The sequence below is a fragment of the Hibiscus syriacus genome, unplaced genomic scaffold, assembly GCF_006381635.1.
Source record: "Hibiscus syriacus cultivar Baekdansim isolate YM2019G1 unplaced genomic scaffold, ASM638163v2 tig00112928_pilon, whole genome shotgun sequence".
Lineage (NCBI taxonomy): Eukaryota > Viridiplantae > Streptophyta > Magnoliopsida > Malvales > Malvaceae > Hibiscus > Hibiscus syriacus.
Window position 1 is genome coordinate 33964 of NW_024063422.1, and position 20101 is coordinate 54064.

The window sequence follows — 20101 nt, forward strand, 5'->3', positions numbered from 1 at the left end:
AAATAAAAATATCGTTGATAATTCCATTCAAACCAACCAAACATAGCATAAGTATTTGAAAAATGCACCCGAAATTAAAGGACTAAATAGAAAAACTAGAAAGAGTCTGACCACTAAAAAATAGTAAAAGATAGGGAGAAAAAGGAGTAAAAAAGGAAAAAGAATACTCCACGTAGTAAAACTGTAAAAACCAGTAAAAAAAAAGATCTCACCGAGCCTCTCAGCGTTATAACAACTCAACGGGGCAAGCATCATCAGTCTCAAAAAGTTCACTCATCAAACCCTAGCCTCTTTCTCGAAGCCCAAATCAAATGGCTTCACGGCGACTCCTCGGCTCTCTCCTCCGCTCCACTTCTCGCCGATCTCTGTCTAGATCGTCGAACGCTAATCCTCGTCTATCTTCTCCGATTCCTACGCGCCACCCTATTCGCTGCCCTTACTTTCTCTCACGCGATGCTAAGTACGCCACATCTGCAGCCGCAGCCGCTCCTGCTGCTCCATCGCAGCCTCCTTCCGCTAAGAAAGGCGGAGGAAAAGGTAAGATCACGGATGAGTTTACTGGAGCAGGAGCAATCGGTCAGGTTTGTCAAGTGATCGGTGCCGTCGTTGATGTGAGATTCGATGAAGGTTTGCCTCCTATTTTGACGGCTCTTGAGGTGATGGACCACTCGATCCGGCTTGTGCTGGAAGTAGCTCAGCATTTGGGTGAAAACATGGTTAGGACCATTGCTATGGATGGAACGGAGGGACTTGTTAGAGGGCAGCCTGTCCTCAATACCGGATCTCCGATCACTGTAATTTTCCTATCTTCTTTTCAATGTTCCATTTTTTATTTGAAATGAGGTAATGTCTGAAATTAGAACTTAAGATGTATATATGATAAGATTATATATCTGATTTATGTTATGGAATCAGTGATTATTTTTCCTATTAGGCATCTAATTCAAAAACAACACTTTATTCTTTAGTTTACCACTACTGATCTTTTTACAATTTTCACTTGCCTACCGTACATTATTTTTGTGCTTGAATTTCACTTAATCATCTTTGCTTGTTCTTTTCAGGTGCCTGTTGGTAGAGCTACACTTGGTCGAATCATAAATGTTATAGGAGAGCCTATTGATGAGAAAGGCGAACTCAGTAAGAGATTTGCCAACATTTTAATAGTTTGACCTTTGTATTGTGTACTGGTGCAATAATCTTAAGGATTGCTTAATTTTTAACAGAAACCGATCACTACCTGCCCATTCACAGAGAGGCACCAGCTTTTGTCGATCAAGCTACTGAACAACAGATCCTTGTCACTGGCATTAAGGTACTAATTATTGCTTGTAATTATGTATTTCTTTGATGGCGTGCTATTCTTGTTTTCTCTCTTTGTAATTGAAATATGTTATCCTGTTTCAGGATAAACTTCTATTTACACATTTTGTTGTCTGAATTCTGATTCTGGATGAGATTATTTATGTCAGTCAAGACCTTTTTATCTTTTTTTTATCTGTAGGTTGTTGACCTCCTTGCCCCATATCAAAGAGGAGGAAAAATTGGACTTTTTGGTGGTGCTGGTGTAGGAAAGACTGTGCTTATTATGGAACTTATCAATAATGTTGCTAAAGCTCATGGTTGGTTTTAGCTTATATTTGCTGTTGTTTCACAGATTGCACATTGGTTTTTATTCTTATATTACTAGTTTCTGTACTTAGGTGGTTTCTCGGTGTTTGCTGGTGTTGGAGAGCGCACAAGAGAGGGCAATGACTTGTATAGGGAAATGATTGAGAGTGGTGTCATCAAGCTAGGTGACAAGCAGGTAAATTCCAGGCATCTTAATCTTATTCATCTTGTCCAGATTTCTGTATTTTGTTGTATCTTATCTTTGCAGGTTTCTCTTTTGTATAATTACAGGCTGAAAGCAAGTGTGCTCTTGTCTATGGTCAAATGAATGAGCCACCTGGTGCTCGTGCTCGTGTTGGACTTACTGGTTTGACTGTGGCTGAACACTTCCGTGATGCTGAAGGGCAGGATGTGCTTCTCTTCATTGACAACATTTTCCGATTTACTCAAGTGAGTTGGCTTATTGTGGAAGCTTTTGAAACACTTCATTTTATCTGTTACATGTTGCTGATGGTTTGAATTTTGTACATTTTTCCCAGGCAAACTCAGAAGTGTCTGCTTTGCTTGGTCGTATTCCATCTGCTGTTGGTTACCAACCGACTTTGGCTACTGATCTTGGAGGTCTTCAAGAGCGTATTACCACCACCAAGAAAGGTTCTATCACTTCTGTGCAAGCCATTTATGTGCCAGCTGATGACTTGACTGATCCGGCTCCTGCAACAACCTTTGCTCACTTGGATGCTACCACTGTGTTGTCTCGTCAGGTATTGTACACATGTATTTTGAAGGTTCTGTTTCTGATGTTACTTTATGATTACCTGTTTCTCTTTGCTCAGAACACTTATCTTTATTTTGTCAGATCTCTGAGCTTGGTATTTACCCTGCTGTGGATCCTTTGGATTCTACATCTCGTATGCTCTCTCCACATATCTTGGGTGAGGAACACTACAATACCGCCCGTGGTGTGCAGAAGGTTCTCCAAAACTACAAGAACTTGCAAGATATCATTGCCATTTTGGGAATGGATGAACTCAGTGAAGACGATAAGTTAACTGTTGCTCGTGCTCGAAAGATCCAAAGGTTCTTGAGCCAGCCTTTCCATGTAGCAGAAGTGTTCACTGGTGCTCCTGGCAAGTATGTGGAGTTGAAAGAGAGCATCACCAGCTTCCAGGTACAAATCTTAATTTCTTTACCCATCTTCTATTATGGTATGTATGTTTTCTTTGTTTATTTTCAGACCCAACTATTTTATGAGAATCCATTGACAAGGCTCATAACAATTTTGAGTACAACATATGTCGGGCAAGAAAGCCTATCCAATTATGCTAGTGGCTGCTATTTATGTAGTTTAGTTGAATTTTAGTTGCATATCTTGTGGTTTTAGTGGCATTAATTCTTAATGACCATGATTCTTATAGGGTGTGCTGGATGGAAAGTACGATGATCTTCCGGAGCAGTCGTTTTACATGGTTGGAGGAATAGAGGAAGTCATTGCCAAGGCGGACAAGATTGCCAAGGAATCCGCAGCCTAAGTAAATCCACATATGATGATGATACCTTTGTTCGATCTCTTGGTTAGCTGCAAAAATAATGTAGGTGGTGTTGGCCTTGCCATTGCCAGCAATGACAGGACTGCTCATTTTTTGCCATCAAATGTACCAGAGTGTTCTTTTGATTTATGCTCCAACGATTTTTCCTCGAGTATGGAGGAAAGAGAACCCCAGAACCCCTCTTTTTTTTCTATATATATATTTAATAAGGGGAAAACAGCGGATGTGTACATTTTTTCACCTATCGGTTCTTTGAGAAACGCTGTATGACCATGTTATCATTTGACTTCCATTTGTGCGATAAAGATGGTGTTTTGAAATGCAATCATAAACTGTGATGTTTCTTAAGCTTTAAACCCTGGATGTGATCAAACCACGTCCTTGGACTTGAACCCTGGATAAATCTCAAAAAACTTTCTGGTAAACTATTTATTAACTTTTCTAATAGTTTGGGACGATCTTTCTTAATTGTTGACAATGTGTATACATTTTGTAGAATCAACTGTTCGAATTTAGAATTTCAAGAGAAAATAACACTTTCTTTGATTATTGAAATGGCTCGACTATTTCTAGTAAACGAAGGTAGCATTCATCTTCATAAGGAAAAGTGATGGAAAAAAATGAATGTTGAAAAAGAAAGTAACGGTTTTGAGAATGTTTATCTTATACCGTAGAAATATTCCTGTTTCGTAAATAATAACAAGCATCTCCACGTTCTTTTCTCAGCATCAAATTTTCTATTATTTTGTCTCCTCCTAATCCATCGATAATTATAATATAAGCAATAAAAAAATTTGAAGGAAGAATTTTTTTTAATGACTTGCGTGTTAGAAATATTATATCAAATCAGTGAATCGGGGTATGGTATAAATAGTTGAAATACGTACAAGATAATCTCTATAATGTATCTTTAAAACCTCAACAAATTCTTTTGTTATAAAAATGGATTCAAAAATAGAAAATAGTTTGCAATAGGAATATATTAAAAAAAACTCAATGAAGGTAGAGAAAACAAGAGGAAAAGAAAAGAAAAAGGTTCTGAATTTTGATTTAAATGTGTTTAAAATAAGAAAGAAGCTAAGAATAGTGGTAGTTAAAAATAGGGTAAACTACGTCAATGGTAACTAATGTTTGAGTAAGTTTTCGTTTTCTCCCACGAAAGTTTTAAAAATAACAAATCAATCACTGACGTTATCGATTTGTAACAAAATGATCACTAACGTTATCGATTTGTAACAAAATGGTCATTAATGTTATTGATTTGTAACAAAATCATCACTCTACTGTCATCCCCGTTAAATTGGTGGCGTGACAACTTTAATAAAAAGGTTAATGTTTCATTTTGCCCCTAAATTACAAGTAAACCATCAAATAGGTCTTTAAACAATGAATTTATGTCTAATTTACCCCCAAAAGCTTTTCAATTTTTATTTTTTTTCTAAACACCCCACTACCTCCATTATATTCAAATCACATTCCTTACAAAACAAAAAACACTTAAACAAGAAACATTTTCCTTGGTATTTGTTTCAACTTTATTTTTAAAAAAAGTGTGGTTGAAACAAATACTAAGGAAAGTGCTCCTAATTGTTTGAGTGTGGTTTTCATTTTGTAAGGAATGTGATTCAAATATAGTGAAGGTAACGGGGTGTTTGGAAAAAATGGAAATTAGAAAACTTTTTGGGGTAAAATTAGATATAAAATTTGCAACGCCTCAAATCGTGACCCATAATTTGAGCCCAAATGACGTATTAAAATAACTTGGATCAAGTTTGGTAGCATTTGGGCTTGAGCCCAAGAGAATTTTTAAAGATTGTTGGGTCTGTTATGAAGTGGAAAGTAGAGGGACTAAAGCTGTAATTTTCCCATTTTTGTTTTGAAAGCTAAAAACCCCTTACTTTTATGGTGTTTACGTGAACTACTCCCATCATCATTCACCAAACTTTGTTCTTCTTCTTCCTTCCATCTTTTTCTCTTCCTCTTTCTTTTTAAAACCAAAATATCAAACATTTCAAATCAAGTTTGGCTTAACTAAGGTGAGATTATAAATCCTCATTCTCCTAGCTTCAATTTAAACTCCATTTCTCAAGTTTTACACCTAGTTTCCAAAAAGTTTTTGGGAGGTTTAAGAGAGTCTATGGGTTCTAAGTTGTTTTCGATATATTCAAGTTTTAGAAAGTGTTATTATTTCAATTCAACCACCTAGTAAGTTTAGTAATTTCCTTTTTTTTAATTTTGATTAGTTAAAAAAGTGGGTGAAAGCTCAAAAGAAAAAGGAAAAAAAAAATTGCCTTTTGAGTGATTTGAAGGCTTTTCTAGCAACCAAAGAAACAAGGTAACACACTCACAACTTCCTCATATCATTTGTGAGTCATTTAAAATGCTTTATAGCTAGAAAGTTGAGTTGAAGCATGATGAGATATTTTCATGGTAGATTTTATGATTCAGAGTTATGAAATGTTTTAAACCCTATCTATGACCCTTTATGCCTACATAATACATTAATAATAATTGAGAACCTCAAAATAACAATATGGGTAAGTTTGAGTATATAAATTGAGCCTAAGTAAGGCCATTTCGAGCAGGGGTTATCGGCACTGTAAGAACAATATTGATAGTGTTATTTCCTCAATACAAATTTTCCTAAGTTATTGAAGGAGTATAGATACTTAGAGGGTAAGTATCGACACTGAGATATTTTTGAAAACATCGAAGCAAAATTTGGTATTGATACTCATGGGAGTATAGATACCCAGGGTAGAGTATCGATACTCCCTATAGGAGTACCGATACCTAGGTAATTTTCAAAACATCGAATCAAAAATCTGGTATCGATACCCTGGTTGGTATCAATACCTTAGCTTAGAAGTATCAATACTAGTCAAGAGGTATTGATACTATCCTCTTCCTCATCAATTGAAAATAGAGTAGAGTATCAATACCTAAAGAGAGGTATCGATACTAAGGGAAGAGTATCGATACCGAAAGGCCAGTGTCGGTACCGTCATACATTTTGGATCATAAATTTTTAAGGGATTGTAAGGGGAAATGAGGTTCCCAAGAACTCTTTCATTACTCTCAAATAAGACTACAATTGAAAACAATAATAATGCTAAATTACACTTAGAAACGAGATCAATTAGGGTGGTATAAGACTAGCCTTGATTAATGCTCTGGAAACGATCAGGACACCCGAGTTCCCTTAGTAAAGATAGCAATGTCAATGTATAGAATAAGTTTGGATATCCTTAGGTAGTGCACGAGGCACTTTAAACTGACTAACTAGGGTGTGAGGTCCGACACCCGCGAGGGGTGGGTTAGTCGAGAGTGTTGTGTCCAATGTAGAGATTCCGGGCCACATCCTTGGTAGACTAGAGGGGTGTGTGAGCTCCGAGATGTAGAGCCTTCAATCGCACCATGATATCAACCCTAGAGAAGAGAGTGAGTCATAACTTATTTTTAAACTATGTTTTGTATATTCGAGTCATAACTTATTTTTAAATGATGGCCTGTATATTTTGATTTACTATTTTGGGAGCTCCCGATTGTAAATCGATTTATATAAATGTTGTCGTTTTATTTCATGATGAGTGTTCCTACATGATTGTTTAAATTGAGCACATAAAGAAAATTTTTGGTAAACCACTCCGGTGGTTCCGTGTGGCACTCTGACTGGTCGACTGTGTGTCGTGCTGGTTTAGGGTGTTACAAAAGCATTGTTCAGTGATCTATTTGATATTTTAACAGTAGTTTAGGGGTAAAATAAAATATTAACCTTTTTGTTAACGTTGCCACATCATCAATTTAATGAAGATGACAGTGGAGTGACCATTTTGTTACATTGATAACGTTAGTGACCATTTTGTTATAATTCGATATCGTTAATGATAAATTTGTTACTTTTGAAACTTTAGAGGGAAAAACGAAAATTTACTTGAACATTAGTATCATTGGTTGTAATTTACCCTTAAAAATAATACAAAAGTGGCGGAGAAAACCAATGTAGGCAACTTTTGAAAAATTAAAATAGTTTTAAAAGTTTATTTTAAGTTTGAAATAAGTTAAAAATAACTTCTAACAATTAAAATATTAACAAATTATCAATTAAATCATTTATTATTCTTAAACTCTTTAAGAAATTCAATAAAATAAAAAATACTACATAAAAATTGGACTTAATTCTTATGTTTACAAGCCCAACACCTTAATTTGACTTTTACAATTTTAATAAATTATATTGAATTATAAATAAAATTTCCTTCCCATAATTTCTCTACAAAAACATGAGATTTGAATTTTTTTTTTTTAAAATACATCAATTTTTTACAACATTAAATCCATGTCTCCTCCCAATTGATGCCACAGTTCCCTCGAACAATTCATCAATCAACCCCTCGATGTCTTCTGGTTGATATTTCATGTACTTCTCTTGTTGTTTACCTTTATTAAAATGTGAACTGAACCTTCCCAAGAAGGCCCTGTATGCCGGGATCACAACCGCCGATATCGAGACTCGAAGCTCCGATTTAAGCTGCTCGTCACTCACTATCCAAGCGGTCTGTGTCTTGTGGATTTCGTCGAACATGGCGTTGAAGCTCTTGAACCTTTCTTTCAATGTTGACTTGGACACCTTGCCGTTCACTTGCAGGCCCTCATGGCTCATGCATTGCAACACCTTGCCCCATGTCTCTCTTTGGTAGTTCTTATGGTACTGCCTCAAATCCGATGATTGTTTCCACAACCACTCGTCGCCCATCACTTCGTTGATGTTGTTCGAGCTCTTGATTTTCTGCAGCATGTACCTCCCGTTGTTCATCAGGAAGATGTAACGCAACGACGGGTCGCGGTACAACTTCGATTTCGTGTCGATGTTGGCGTCTAACAAGTCCATCACCAACATCAACTCTTTTGCGAAATGGGGTGTGTTGGTGCTCTCGCCATTGTTCTCGGTTGCATTCTTAGGCTCTTGCTTGGTTGATCCGTCGGTCTCGTCTTTGTGTTGCCGATATATTTTCTCTAGTGTGTCCTTGTACTCGCAAGCGTATTTTAGATAATTCATGGTGTATCGAGTAAGGGGGTGGACCGCACCATTTGCCACCGGGATTCTCCCGTTATCATTCTTGATCGAATCCTTGAGCTCGCATAAAATGCTTACGGCTGCTTCGCCGATCTTGCATTGCGTCTTGGGTATCAAGTCCTTTGCGGATAAGTCATTACCGATAACCGAAATCAAATCACACAATGTCTCGTATATGTCTAGGAACTTGAATAGTTTCTCCGTGGAATACTGTTTGATCAAAAGCAGAGCATTTGGGAAATTAAGAAGCTTGATGGTCAAGGATGTAGCCAGATCGCAGAACAACCTCTGAGCGATCGGAGCATGCTCGAATATTGAGTAGCAAAGCTTGCGTTCGACGGAGAAGAGATTCGTCGTGCAATATTTGACAATGTGAACCCAATTATCGATCTCGCCTTCCTGTGTTGCCCATTCCATCCTTTGAAAGTCCTCCATGTTGATGTTTTCGTACTCTTGCTTGCTGAACTCAGCGTGCAATGCGTTCAGCCTAAGAGCCGTGTACGCAACGCAGCATTCGGACTCGTGCCCTGCAAAGATCATCACGGTGGCCACTTCTTTCATAACGACCTTCGATCCGGGCGGAAAATACGGGAACTCGGTCTCGATTTCAGGTTGATTGGAGTTGAAGACGGATTGCTTCGGAGTCTTCGGAGTTTTGGAATCCATGATAGTCACATTGCAGTTGCGTTTCCAAATGTCCAGAATAGCCTGGAACTCGGTTTCCAACATCGACATCGCATGTTGGAAGACCGATCCCGCTCGATTAGAACAACCGTTGGCCACAGAATCCTTTGTGAATTCATCGAGACAATGCACCATCTTCGAAAGTCGGGTTACTGCCTCAAAAAACGATGAATCCTCGTCCTGGTTATGGCCAAACTTAGCCGAGGCCTCCCTCCTTTCGTACGTCGCGATCCTGGAATCGATCATCTTCAGAAATGGCTCGACGATATCAGGGATTTCGGGGGATATCGACTTATCTCGAGCCGAAACCAAGCTCTCGATGAATCGATCAACCTGTTCCAGCATCTGGTCATAACTCAACCCATGTTCCAGCATGATCTCATCGGACCCCGTGACATGGTTGTCATCAAGTTCCTTTGGCTTAACGTTCTCCAACTTGAAACTCGATGTCTCTAATTCGAATTTGGTCCGCCGTCTTCCGAATCTCGGAAAGCTGCCGGACTTTTCACCGTTGAGGATCTTCTCCATGTCGGGCCAATCGACGTGGAAATGTTTTTTGCTCAATATCTTATCGTTTATGTGAAGATTAGATAGTTTTTGGAGGGAATCCATGCCTGTGTTGTGCTGCCTCATGAACATTCTTTTAGGGAGGTCATGGTTATAAACCTATAATCCAACTCTAATCACACATTATTAACTATAATAATCCATTATATACAAATATAGTTTAAAACATTTCAAAATTAGTAATTTTGACCCCTTTTTTCTTCAAAAGTTTTTCATAGCTTTAGAGAGTCACGTTGCAAAATTGAAATTTTCGGCTCGGTTTAGTTCAATTCGATTTCATTTATTTATTTTTTTGGTTGCCCTCTCTGGTCCAAGGATTTGTCTTGACTGATCCGGATCGACCCGCGTGACACACTTTGCTTTGGTGGATGAGTCTCTCGATAAGGATTTTATGCATACACAAGGACTCGAATTCGAGATTTTACTTAAACGATATCAAATTGTTTACAACTTTAATCAATTTTTGTTAGTTTACAGTTTTTAATTATTCACCATTTTTAAATTCAACATCTGAAAAAGGGAAATTCCAAGCTTAAATCGTATGCAAACATACAAGTTTAAATTCAAAAAAAATTATATATATATATATATATATATTTAATTTTAAAAGTTTGTTATTTAAATTTGTCTTATTAAAATTCAAAACTAATTTGATTTAATTTATTGTTATTTATTTTTTATAATTCTATTTAATTAGAAACAAACTGATTTCATATAAAAAATTAAAACTAAAAGGAATTATACAATTATATATCTAAACCAAACATAAAATAAAGTAAGAAGTTTAAATTAAAACATAATTAAATTCAGTTTAATTTTTCGATTTCGTTGCTCAACCGTAGAACAGAGAAAGGTTTGACCAAATCCATGGAAAAGTTGGTACAGTACAGATCAAATAAACAAATAGTAGGGTAAACCATATTATTGGTCACTAAAATTTTATGTTATTTTCACCTTAACCACTAAACTTTTAAAATTTGTATTATAATCAGTCAACTTTTAATTTTTATTTTTATTATAGTCACTTCTATTAACTGATGTGACACATTAAGTAACTTTAAAAGCACACTAAACTTCTTTTAAATTAGTAGTCATTATTTCTTTCAATGTCCCATTTATCGTTATTTGATAATTTTTCTGATTAAAAATAGCACTGAATTATTTTACTCATTAGAAATTCATTAAGATCAAGATAAATAATTTCTCTCTTTTTTTTTCTTTACTACTTTTTTTTATTATTATTTATTATCAAATATTATTAATGGTTATGACGATAATCAAAATAACATTGCCAGAAACAACGACAAAAAAAAAATAATGACTTTCAATTTAAAAGAAAAAATTAATGTATCACGTCAACTTTCCCATAAAGATAGAATTTTAAAAGTTTAGTGATTACATGTGTAAATTTACCCTAAATAGTATTATAGAGAGTGCCCTGAATATTCTTCCTACAAGCACAATTGTCTTCTTTCAGTTTCTCTCCTTTGGATCCTCTTGATCGGTATCTATGGCAACCATTTCCAAGCTCCCTAACCCCAACCCAACAGCTTCTCTTCCTTTATCTTTCAAACCCAGATCTTCTTTTACCCAGAAATGCTTCCTTGGGTTCCAAACCAAGCCTGGTTTTAACTCAGAGCTGGTTTCCGCTACTTGCTTCTCTTTCACAAGCAACCACCCTTCCAAGGGTCCCTTGGTGTAAGTATATTGGCTGATTTATTGAACCCTGTTTGCTTGTGTTGTTGTTGATTGATCTTTAAGTACTAAACCCCCTTTTTTGGGGAAGTTTTTGTTGATGCATGCTGATGTTTCGATTTCGTTTCTTTGTTTAATGTTGAGAGAGCTTTGGTAATCATTGTGTTTAATGCTGATTTTTTTTAATTTCGAAAATGTTTCAAGTAAGTTCCTTTGATTGTCCAAATGTTGTTTTCTTATTGCAGGGTCAGATGTTCTGTTGGTGATGGAAATGGTACAACAGTGAAGAGGACTACTTTACATGATCTTTATGAAAAAGAAGGGCAGAGTCCATGGTATGACAACCTTTGCAGGCCGGTGACCGATCTGCTTCCGCTTATCGAAAATGGGGTTAGAGGTGTTACTAGTAACCCTACGGTAAATACCTGCCTGCTATCGATTCCGTCCTCGGTCGGTTTAGTTTTCTGTATTCCCCTATTTTGTTATGCTGTAAGATTCGAAATATATGGTTGCAGAATTTCCAGAAAGCTATATCGTCTTCGAATGCTTACAATGATCAATTCAGGTATTGTGATGAGTTGCTTAAGAAGATCGATTGATAATGCTAAACGGACAATTTTATTTAGGCTTTTCAATATATCCTGAGCTTGCTGGCTATCATTTTATCTTGGGGTTTGAGAATTGATTTTTTCTTCTTTTCCGTTCTCGCATCTTTTACCTTTAAGATTACTCGAATTCGTAGGGAACTTGTGCAGTCTGGAAAAGATATCAAACGTGCATATTGGGGGTTGGTTGTGAAGGACATTCAAGATGCCTGCAAACTTTTTGAGCCAATCTATGATCAAACAGATGGAGGAGATGGTTATGTTTCCGTCGAGGTTTCTCCTAGACTTGCTGATGATGCTGAAGTGACTATCGAGGCTGCCAAACTTCTTCATAAAGCGGTCGATCGTCCCAATGTGTACATCAAGATCCCTGCGACAGCACCATGCATTCCTTCGATCAAGGAAGTTATTGCAAAGGGCATAAGCGTGAACATCACTGTATGTTATTTCTAATATTCCGACTTAACTTAGAGTGGAAGATGATGTTTCGGGCTACATGCATATGTTTTGTTCTTATGAGGATTTATTGTTGTGCCAATCCAAACAATTAATGCTTTGGATGGTCCATTGGCTGATAGGTCGAGAATAGTTCTAAACTAACAAATGCTTGTAAATCTCAACCTCATTTTTCTCTTCATCTGCAGCTCATATTCTCGCTTGCTAGATATGAAGCTGTCATCGATGCTTACTTGGATGGCCTTGAGGCATCCGGGCTGAGTGATCTCTCTAGGGTTACAAGTGTAGCTTCCTTCTTTGTCAGTCGGGTAGACACCCTCATTGACAAAATGCTTGAAAAGATTGGAACACCAGAAGCCCTTGATCTCCGAGGAAAGGTAAATTAAACCGTGATATACATGTCGTACACTGTAACACTTTAATCCAGTTTGACCCGAAGATCCATAGATTACAATGTTACACGGGACTACCGAAATAGTGACCCAATTTTTCTTTAAAACTTCTTATAATTTACTAATAAATAATCCATGTAGATAAAATGAAATTGTGATAAATAAACGAGTTTACAAATTGATGGAGAGCTCCCAAAATGCATCCATAAATATAAATAGAGTATAAAATGAAGTTACAACTGAATAAAAAATGGGTCCATAACACTACATTCCCTCTACTGATGACTTAAGACGTACTATGAAGGTCTTAGGAAATCTGGTCTACTGCATTGGAATGTCTGATGATGATAACTCTCCACAAACTGCCCCTAAGAACCTGCGCACGGATACATTTCGAACGCTAAACTTACGAGCTCAGTTTCTCGCTAATAATTGTACCATACTACATGCATTCATTAAATGAAATGGACAGTGGCACATGTCTGAACATATTGAATATTGAACTATTGGTTTATGGCAAGCATCATGGTGGGGCTGAGGGGCTGCATCTCGGAGCTCACACACCCCTCTAGCCTGCTAGAATCCTTGGGTGCCTAAGTGAGATCTGGAGTTGTATCAAAATCATACATCGGCCCCTTGGATAGAATGGAGTGAGATCCGGAGCTGCATCGGAAACGTACACTCAACCACTTACTCCGTCAAGTCTTGGGGCATCTACGCCCAACCGGTTACTGAATTGCCTTGGCACTGGCTTGGATATCCACTGACTGTCGTATTCTGCTAAGAGAGACTCGAGTGTCCTGGTTATTTCCCGAACGTCAAACAAGACTATTTTTATCTATACCTAGCCGTTATTGTTTCTACTGTTATGATATTTATTACTGTTATTGGTTGAAGTCTTATTTGATGTTATTATACGAGGTACCTCGAGTCTGATCCCTTAATCCTCGGATTAATTATCCAAAACTGCTTGTGGCTACCGATACTGAACTTTCAATATCGGTACTTGACTCTTGGTATCGATACCCCTTGTCTGAAAATGGATGTTTGATTTATGTGGTATTGATACTCTAGTGTTGGGGTATCAATATTGGAATGAGTATCGATACCGAAATAAGGTTCGATGTTTTGAAAATGGCCCCAATATCGATACCCTATTGGGAGTATCAATACCCCTGCCCTGGCATCGATACTCTATGTGAGTATCGATACTAAATTTGCCTATTGTTATATTGATCTCGATACCAAGTCATTCGATATCGAAACCGAGACATTAGTATCGATACTCCATGGATGAGTATTGATATTGCCCCTTAAAAATTGTTTGTTTTATGTCTGATTGAAGAACAATATCGATACTACTACTACTAGGTGTCATGTTTTGGTATGAAAAATCAGATCTTTCTACCTAAAAGTCTCATTGAGGTCTCCAATTGATGTTTAAGTGTTTTATGTGATATTGGGGGTCCTAAAGAGTCTGTAAACATGTTGTGAATACTCAAATTATGCAATCTATCATGATAATGTTTCAAGCTTATGCAACACACTAATCTCATCTAAATGAGCTACAAGTGGAATAGAGAAGTTATAAGTGAGTTATCTGAAGATTCTAAACTGCTAAGGACGTCCAAATGTCACCCTAAGGTGAGCTTCTCCTTTCCTCTTGCTTGAGAGCTTTCACCAACCTCTCTCACTAGACAAGGATCAAATGTAGTGGTTACTAGCTGAGTTTAATTGTTTAAAGAGGTAATAAGAACACTTCCTAAATTTATAGATTACTGAAAACGTCTCAAATTTTGGAACCTCTTAAACCCTCACAAAAATGCGTTACATGAAAATTATGTCAAAACCTTGCAAAGATTTAATCCAAACTAAAATTATCATTTTTATTTCATGTTGGGCTTAAACCAAGCACAATTCTTCTTATACTTGTGTCAAGGCTTCCTAAAAACTAAAGATTTAATCTAAGGTATATCTCGGGTTAGCCCAAAACTCCTAACCCGGGATCCGGGGTGTTACAGTACACTATGGATATTAACTTTAGTATTACGTCGGGGTTTACTCACATCGTGTGATGGTTACTATAATTAGGCCGCGGTAGCTCAAGCAGCTCTGGCATACCAGCTCTACCAGAAGAAATTTTCCGGTCCAAGCTGGGAGGCTTTAGTGAAGAAGGGAGCCAAGAAACAGAGGTTGCTGTGGGCCTCTACTAGTGTAAAGAACCCTGCCTACCCCGACACCCTATACGTCGATCCTCTTATTGGTCCTGACACGGTGAGCTATCTTTCTTGTTCGATAAAGACATGATTTTTTTATATCTATTGGTGAATAATCCTGCCATGTGTTTTGGTGAATTAATCTTGTTGCAGGTTTCAACCATGCCGGACCAAGCTCTCCAAGCCTTTATAGATCACGGCACAGTTTCGAGGACAATTGACGTGAATGTCTCTGAAGCCGAAGGCATCCATAGTGCACTTGAGAAGTTGGGGATCGACTGGGCCTACGTTGGCTCACAGCTGGAAGAAGAGGGAGTGGAGTCATTCAAGAAGAGCTTCGACAGCCTTCTCGACACCCTGCAAGAGAAAGCAAACTCTCTTAAATCGGTTAGCATGTAAAAAAAAAACCCCCGTTCTAATATGGTGGTTGAGCTATTACAAGTGAAGCAGAATAGCAGATCTTGGTTCCTGCTGTCAAGTCTAATAGGTGAGCCGTTTCTGAGCGAGACGGTAAAATAAATTGTGCAAGTTTTTGTTTGATGAAAAATTGATATTATGCTTATTGTGCTTTCCCTGTATCAATATCTTTCTGCTTGTAATAATGAAATCGCATAGGTAAAATCTAAAAGAATGGGTCAAATTAGCTAACCTGGAAGTGTTTATCTTTAACATAATTATTATGGTTAATCATCCAATTTAAATTTGCTAATTTAGAAGTGTTCAAATTATCTTCTACATAATTAGTACTGTACCTGTTTCAATTATATGAATGAAGATTTTCTTAACGCTCAAAGAAATAAAAAAGCATTGTTTTGAAATCTGGACCGGACCGGCTGGTTCAATCGGGAACCATGTTCTAGTCCGGTTCAATCTAAACCGGTTGAACCGTTACTAGTGAACCGGCTAGAACCGTTGAACCGTTCAAATCGGACCGGCTGAAAACCGGAAAAAGCCAGAAATTTTGTTTTTTTTAAAACAAAATTAAACCAAACAACGTCGTTTGTTAAACAAGCCAAGTCGAACTCGAGTATTGCTGAGCTCGACTCGAACTTGAAAACTTTAAAAGTAAGCTCAACTCGACTCAAACTCACAAGCTAAAATTTATCAAGTTCAACTCAAACTCGAAATATAATATTAAAACTTGAACTCAAAAAGGCTTGAACTAAAAAAAATTTAGAAGCTCGATTGAAGCCTAAAATTCGAGCTTGATTGAAGTGAAAGAATAGTTCACTCAATGCTCACCAAAAGGCTCCATGATTTTAAATGTCAAATTACATCTATTATTTATAGAAGTTAGTTGTGATGCTCTTCTATGTTTCTTAGTAATGTGAGATTGTTTTGTTTTCATATTTTTACTCTTTAGACTTTTGGGATGTTCTTCTATTTTTCTTAACCATGTGGGATTGTTTTTAAAAAAAATTAAACCAAACAATATCATTTTGTAATGATTTTTTTAACCCCGAATTTATTTTTTAATTATAGTTATATAATTATATTTATTATTTAATATATTTTACCTTAAATATTATGTTGTAATTAATTTGAATAATTTTGTTTCACTTGATTTTATGGTTTTTAACTTATATATGTAATGACTTGCTTTGAATATGACTTGTGATATAAAAAATTATTTTTTATTAAATATTTTTTATATTTTTATTTAATTTTTTAAATAATTATGACGTCATCCGGTTCTTTCGACCGGTCGAACCGGTTGAACCAGTGAACCGATAATATGACCGATTCGCTAACCGATTTGGTTCTGAAAACCATGTAAAAAAGAGTCCTGATAAATTGGTGATACAGCGTTTTTCAAGGAACATGAAAAAAATGTACGAATCAGCTGTGCTTTCCCTTATTAAATAGTAACTAAAAACAGAGGGTTTTGTGTTCCGTTTCCTCTTTCATACTCTTGAGCAACATCATTAGAACATAAACCAAAATAACTCTGCAATATTTAATGCCAAAAAAATTAAAAGTCCGGTTGCCGGCAACGGCATGGCCAGTACCGCCTAAATTATTTTTGCAACTAACTGCGAGATAAAACGAGAGATAAAACAAAGGTATCATCATCATATGAGGATTTACTTAGGCTGCGGATTCCTTGGCAATCTTGTCCGCCTTGGCAATGACTTCCTCTATTCCTCCAACCATATAAAATGACTGCTCTGGGAGATCATCATACTTTCCATCCAACACGCCCTGTAAGAGTCGTGATTATTTAGAATTAATGCTACGAATACCACATAATATACGATTAATACATCATTAATACTGATGAGCTCGCATGACACATACATGATAAATGAATGACCTTGTCAATGAATTCTCGTAAAAAGGAGGGTCTAAATATCTATATCAAGAAAATATACGTGTCATTACCCAGATTCATATTAATTGTGTAAACCACAAGTTGAGACCTACGTCAACCCACATCCAAGGAATTAGCATTTTCAATATATATGGGTTTAGCTATACATATCACACTGCCTTTATTTGCTCTATAATGTAAGCCAATATTATCCATGTGTCACATAAATTGGCCAATTATTTAAATAATGAAGGATATCATGCAGTGGATCCACCCATTACAAGTAACTACCCACTTTGTCATGCATACCATAATTCCATAAGATAAAATACAAGAAGCCGAGCAGAGACAAAATCGTGTACCTGGAAGCTGGTGATGCTCTCTTTCAACTCCACATACTTGCCGGGAGCACCAGTGAACACTTCTGCTACATGGAAAGGCTGGCTCAAGAACCTTTGGATCTTACGAGCACGAGCAACAGTTAACTTATCGTCTTCACTGAGCTCATCCATTCCCAAAATGGCAATGATATCTTGCAGGTTCTTGTAGTTTTGGAGAACCTTCTGCACACCACGGGCGGTATTATAGTGTTCCTCTCCCAAGATATGTGGAGAGAGCATACGGGATGTAGAATCCAAAGGATCCACAGCAGGGTAAATACCAAGCTCAGAGATCTGTTAAAATAAAGAAAAAGTGTTATGAGCAAAGAGCAGCGGATAATCATAAGGTAACATTAGATAGAGAAGTGTTCTGAACAAAAGAGCAGCAGGTAATCATGAAGTAAAACTCGATAGAGCACCTTCAAAAAACATACGAGTACAATACCTGACGAGACAACACAGTGGTAGCATCCAAGTGAGCAAAGGTTGTTGCAGGAGCTGGATCAGTCAAGTCATCAGCAGGCACATAAATGGCTTGCACAGAAGTGATAGAACCTTTCTTGGTGGTGGTAATACGCTCTTGAAGGCCTCCAAGATCAGTAGCCAAAGTCGGTTGGTAACCAACAGCAGATGGAATACGACCAAGCAAAGCAGACACTTCTGAGTTTGCCTGGGAAAAAATGTACAAAATTCAAACCATCAGCAACATTTAACAGATAAAATGAAGTGTTTCAAAAGCTTACACAATAAGCCAACTCACTTGAGTAAATCGGAAAATGTTGTCAATAAATAGAAGCACATCCTGCCCTTCAGCGTCACGGAAGTGTTCAGCCACAGTCAAACCAGTAAGGCCAACACGAGCACGAGCACCAGGTGGCTCATTCATTTGACCATAGACAAGAGCACACTTGCTTTCAGCCTGGAATTATACAAAAGAGAAAAACCGCAAAGATTAGAGGCAACAAGATACAGAAATCTCGACGAGTAAGATGCCTAGTATTTACCTGCTTGTCACCTAGCTTGATGACACCACTCTCAATCATTTCCCTATACAAATCATTGCCCTCTCTTGTGCGTTCTCCAACACCAGCAAACACCGAGAAACCACCTATGTACAGAAACTAGTAATATAAGAATAATAAACAATGTACAAACTGTGAACCAACAGGAATATATCCTAAAACCAACCATGAGCTTTAGCAACATTGTTGATAAGTTCCATAATAAGCACAGTCTTTCCTACACCAGCACCACCGAAAAGTCCAATCTTTCCTCCTCTTTGATACGGGGCAAGGAGGTCAACAACCTACAAAATAATACAAGATCAAATGGTTTTGACTGATATAATCTAGTCCAGATTCAGACAGCAGAATGTGTAAATAGAAGTTTGTCCTGAAACAGGATAACATATTTCTATTAGAAAGAGAGAGAACGGGAATAGCATGGCATCAGAGAAATACATAATTCCAAGCATTAGTTGGTACCTTAATACCAGTGACAAGGATCTGTTGCTCAGTAGCTTGATCAACAAAAGCTGGCGCCTCTCTGTGAATGGGCAAGTAGTGATCGGTTTCTATTAAAAAGTAATCAGTCTGTTAGATTTTTATACCGGTATACAATACACTGTTCAAACTAAAAAAAATGTTGGCAAATCTCTTACTGAGTTCGCCTTTCTCGTCAATTGGCTCTCCAATAACATTTATGATTCGACCAAGAGTAGCTCTACCAACAGGCACCTGAAAGAAACAAGCCAGTGAAATTCAAGTACAAAAGTATTATATAGTAGACACGGGTAAAAAGCTCAGTAGTAAAAAAAAACTAGGGTAAAGTAACCGATTTGAATTGGATGTCTAATAATTTCAGGAAAAATAATCACTGAAAAAACTATCACTAATTCCAGATATCAGATCCATAATCAGACATTTATCTTAATTTCGCTGTATCTCCAAGTTCCAATGTCCGTCATTATCTCATTTCCAATAAAGAAATATAACACTCAAAATAGAAGAGGACAATTACGGTGATAGGAGATCCGGTATTCAGGACAGGCTGCCCTCTAACAAGTCCCTCCGTTCCATCCATAGCAATGGTCCGAACCATGTTTTCACCCAAATGCTGAGCTACTTCCAGCACAAGTCGGATAGAGTGATCCATCACCTCAAGCGCCGTCAAAATAGGAGGCAAACCTTCATCGAATCTCACATCAACGACGGCACCGATCACTTGACAAACCTGACCGATTGCTCCTGCTCCAGTAAACTCATCCGTGATCTTACCTTTTCCTCCGCCTTTCTTAGCGGAAGGAGGCTGCGATGGAGCAGGAGAAGCAGCTGCAGCTGCAGATGTGGCGTACTCGGCATTGCGTGAGAGGAAGTAAGGACAGGGAATAGGGCGGCGCCTAGGAATCGGAGAAGAGAGGCGAGGGTTAGAGTTTGAGGGTATAGACAGAGATCGGCGAGAAGAGGAGCGGAGGAGCGAACTGAGTAGTCGACGCGAAGCCATTGATCTGGGCTTCCAGAGAGAAGCTAGGGTTTGATGAGATGAACTTCCGAGAGCA

At 37.4% G+C, this 20101-nt stretch overlaps 4 protein-coding genes across 4 annotated transcripts; 2 read left to right on the forward strand and 2 right to left on the reverse strand.

Annotated features, from left to right (window-relative positions):
- The first annotated feature begins 255 nt into the window (after window positions 1-255).
- LOC120184738 (ATP synthase subunit beta, mitochondrial-like) lies at window positions 256-3470 on the forward strand. Its single transcript, XM_039189123.1, has 9 exons — window positions 256-794; window positions 1065-1140; window positions 1227-1315; window positions 1505-1622; window positions 1704-1807; window positions 1903-2061; window positions 2151-2375; window positions 2471-2782; window positions 3030-3470. The coding sequence occupies exons 1-9, from the start codon at window positions 312-314 to the stop codon at window positions 3141-3143; spliced, it is 1680 nt and encodes a 559-aa protein (XP_039045054.1). The 5' UTR covers window positions 256-311; the 3' UTR covers window positions 3144-3470.
- On the reverse strand, window positions 1177-20101 carry LOC120184739 (ATP synthase subunit beta, mitochondrial-like). Its single transcript, XM_039189124.1, has 11 exons — window positions 19564-20101; window positions 19205-19280; window positions 19029-19117; window positions 18733-18850; window positions 18549-18652; window positions 18305-18463; window positions 17990-18214; window positions 17527-17838; window positions 16942-17055; window positions 11527-11529; window positions 1177-1187 (listed from the first exon to the last, which is right to left on the reverse strand). Exons 1-9 carry the CDS (start codon window positions 20044-20046, stop codon window positions 16942-16944), a joined length of 1680 nt encoding a protein of 559 aa, XP_039045055.1. The 5' UTR covers window positions 20047-20101; the 3' UTR covers window positions 1177-1187; window positions 11527-11529.
- On the reverse strand, window positions 7477-9450 carry LOC120184743 (exocyst complex component EXO70B1-like). The gene has a single exon (XM_039189128.1). It carries the CDS (start codon window positions 9448-9450, stop codon window positions 7477-7479), a length of 1974 nt encoding a protein of 657 aa, XP_039045059.1.
- On the forward strand, window positions 10959-15299 carry LOC120184741 (transaldolase-like). The gene is made up of 7 exons (XM_039189127.1): window positions 10959-11187; window positions 11430-11601; window positions 11700-11749; window positions 11927-12227; window positions 12434-12622; window positions 14729-14911; window positions 15007-15299. The coding sequence occupies exons 1-7, from the start codon at window positions 11000-11002 to the stop codon at window positions 15250-15252; spliced, it is 1329 nt and encodes a 442-aa protein (XP_039045058.1). The 5' UTR covers window positions 10959-10999; the 3' UTR covers window positions 15253-15299.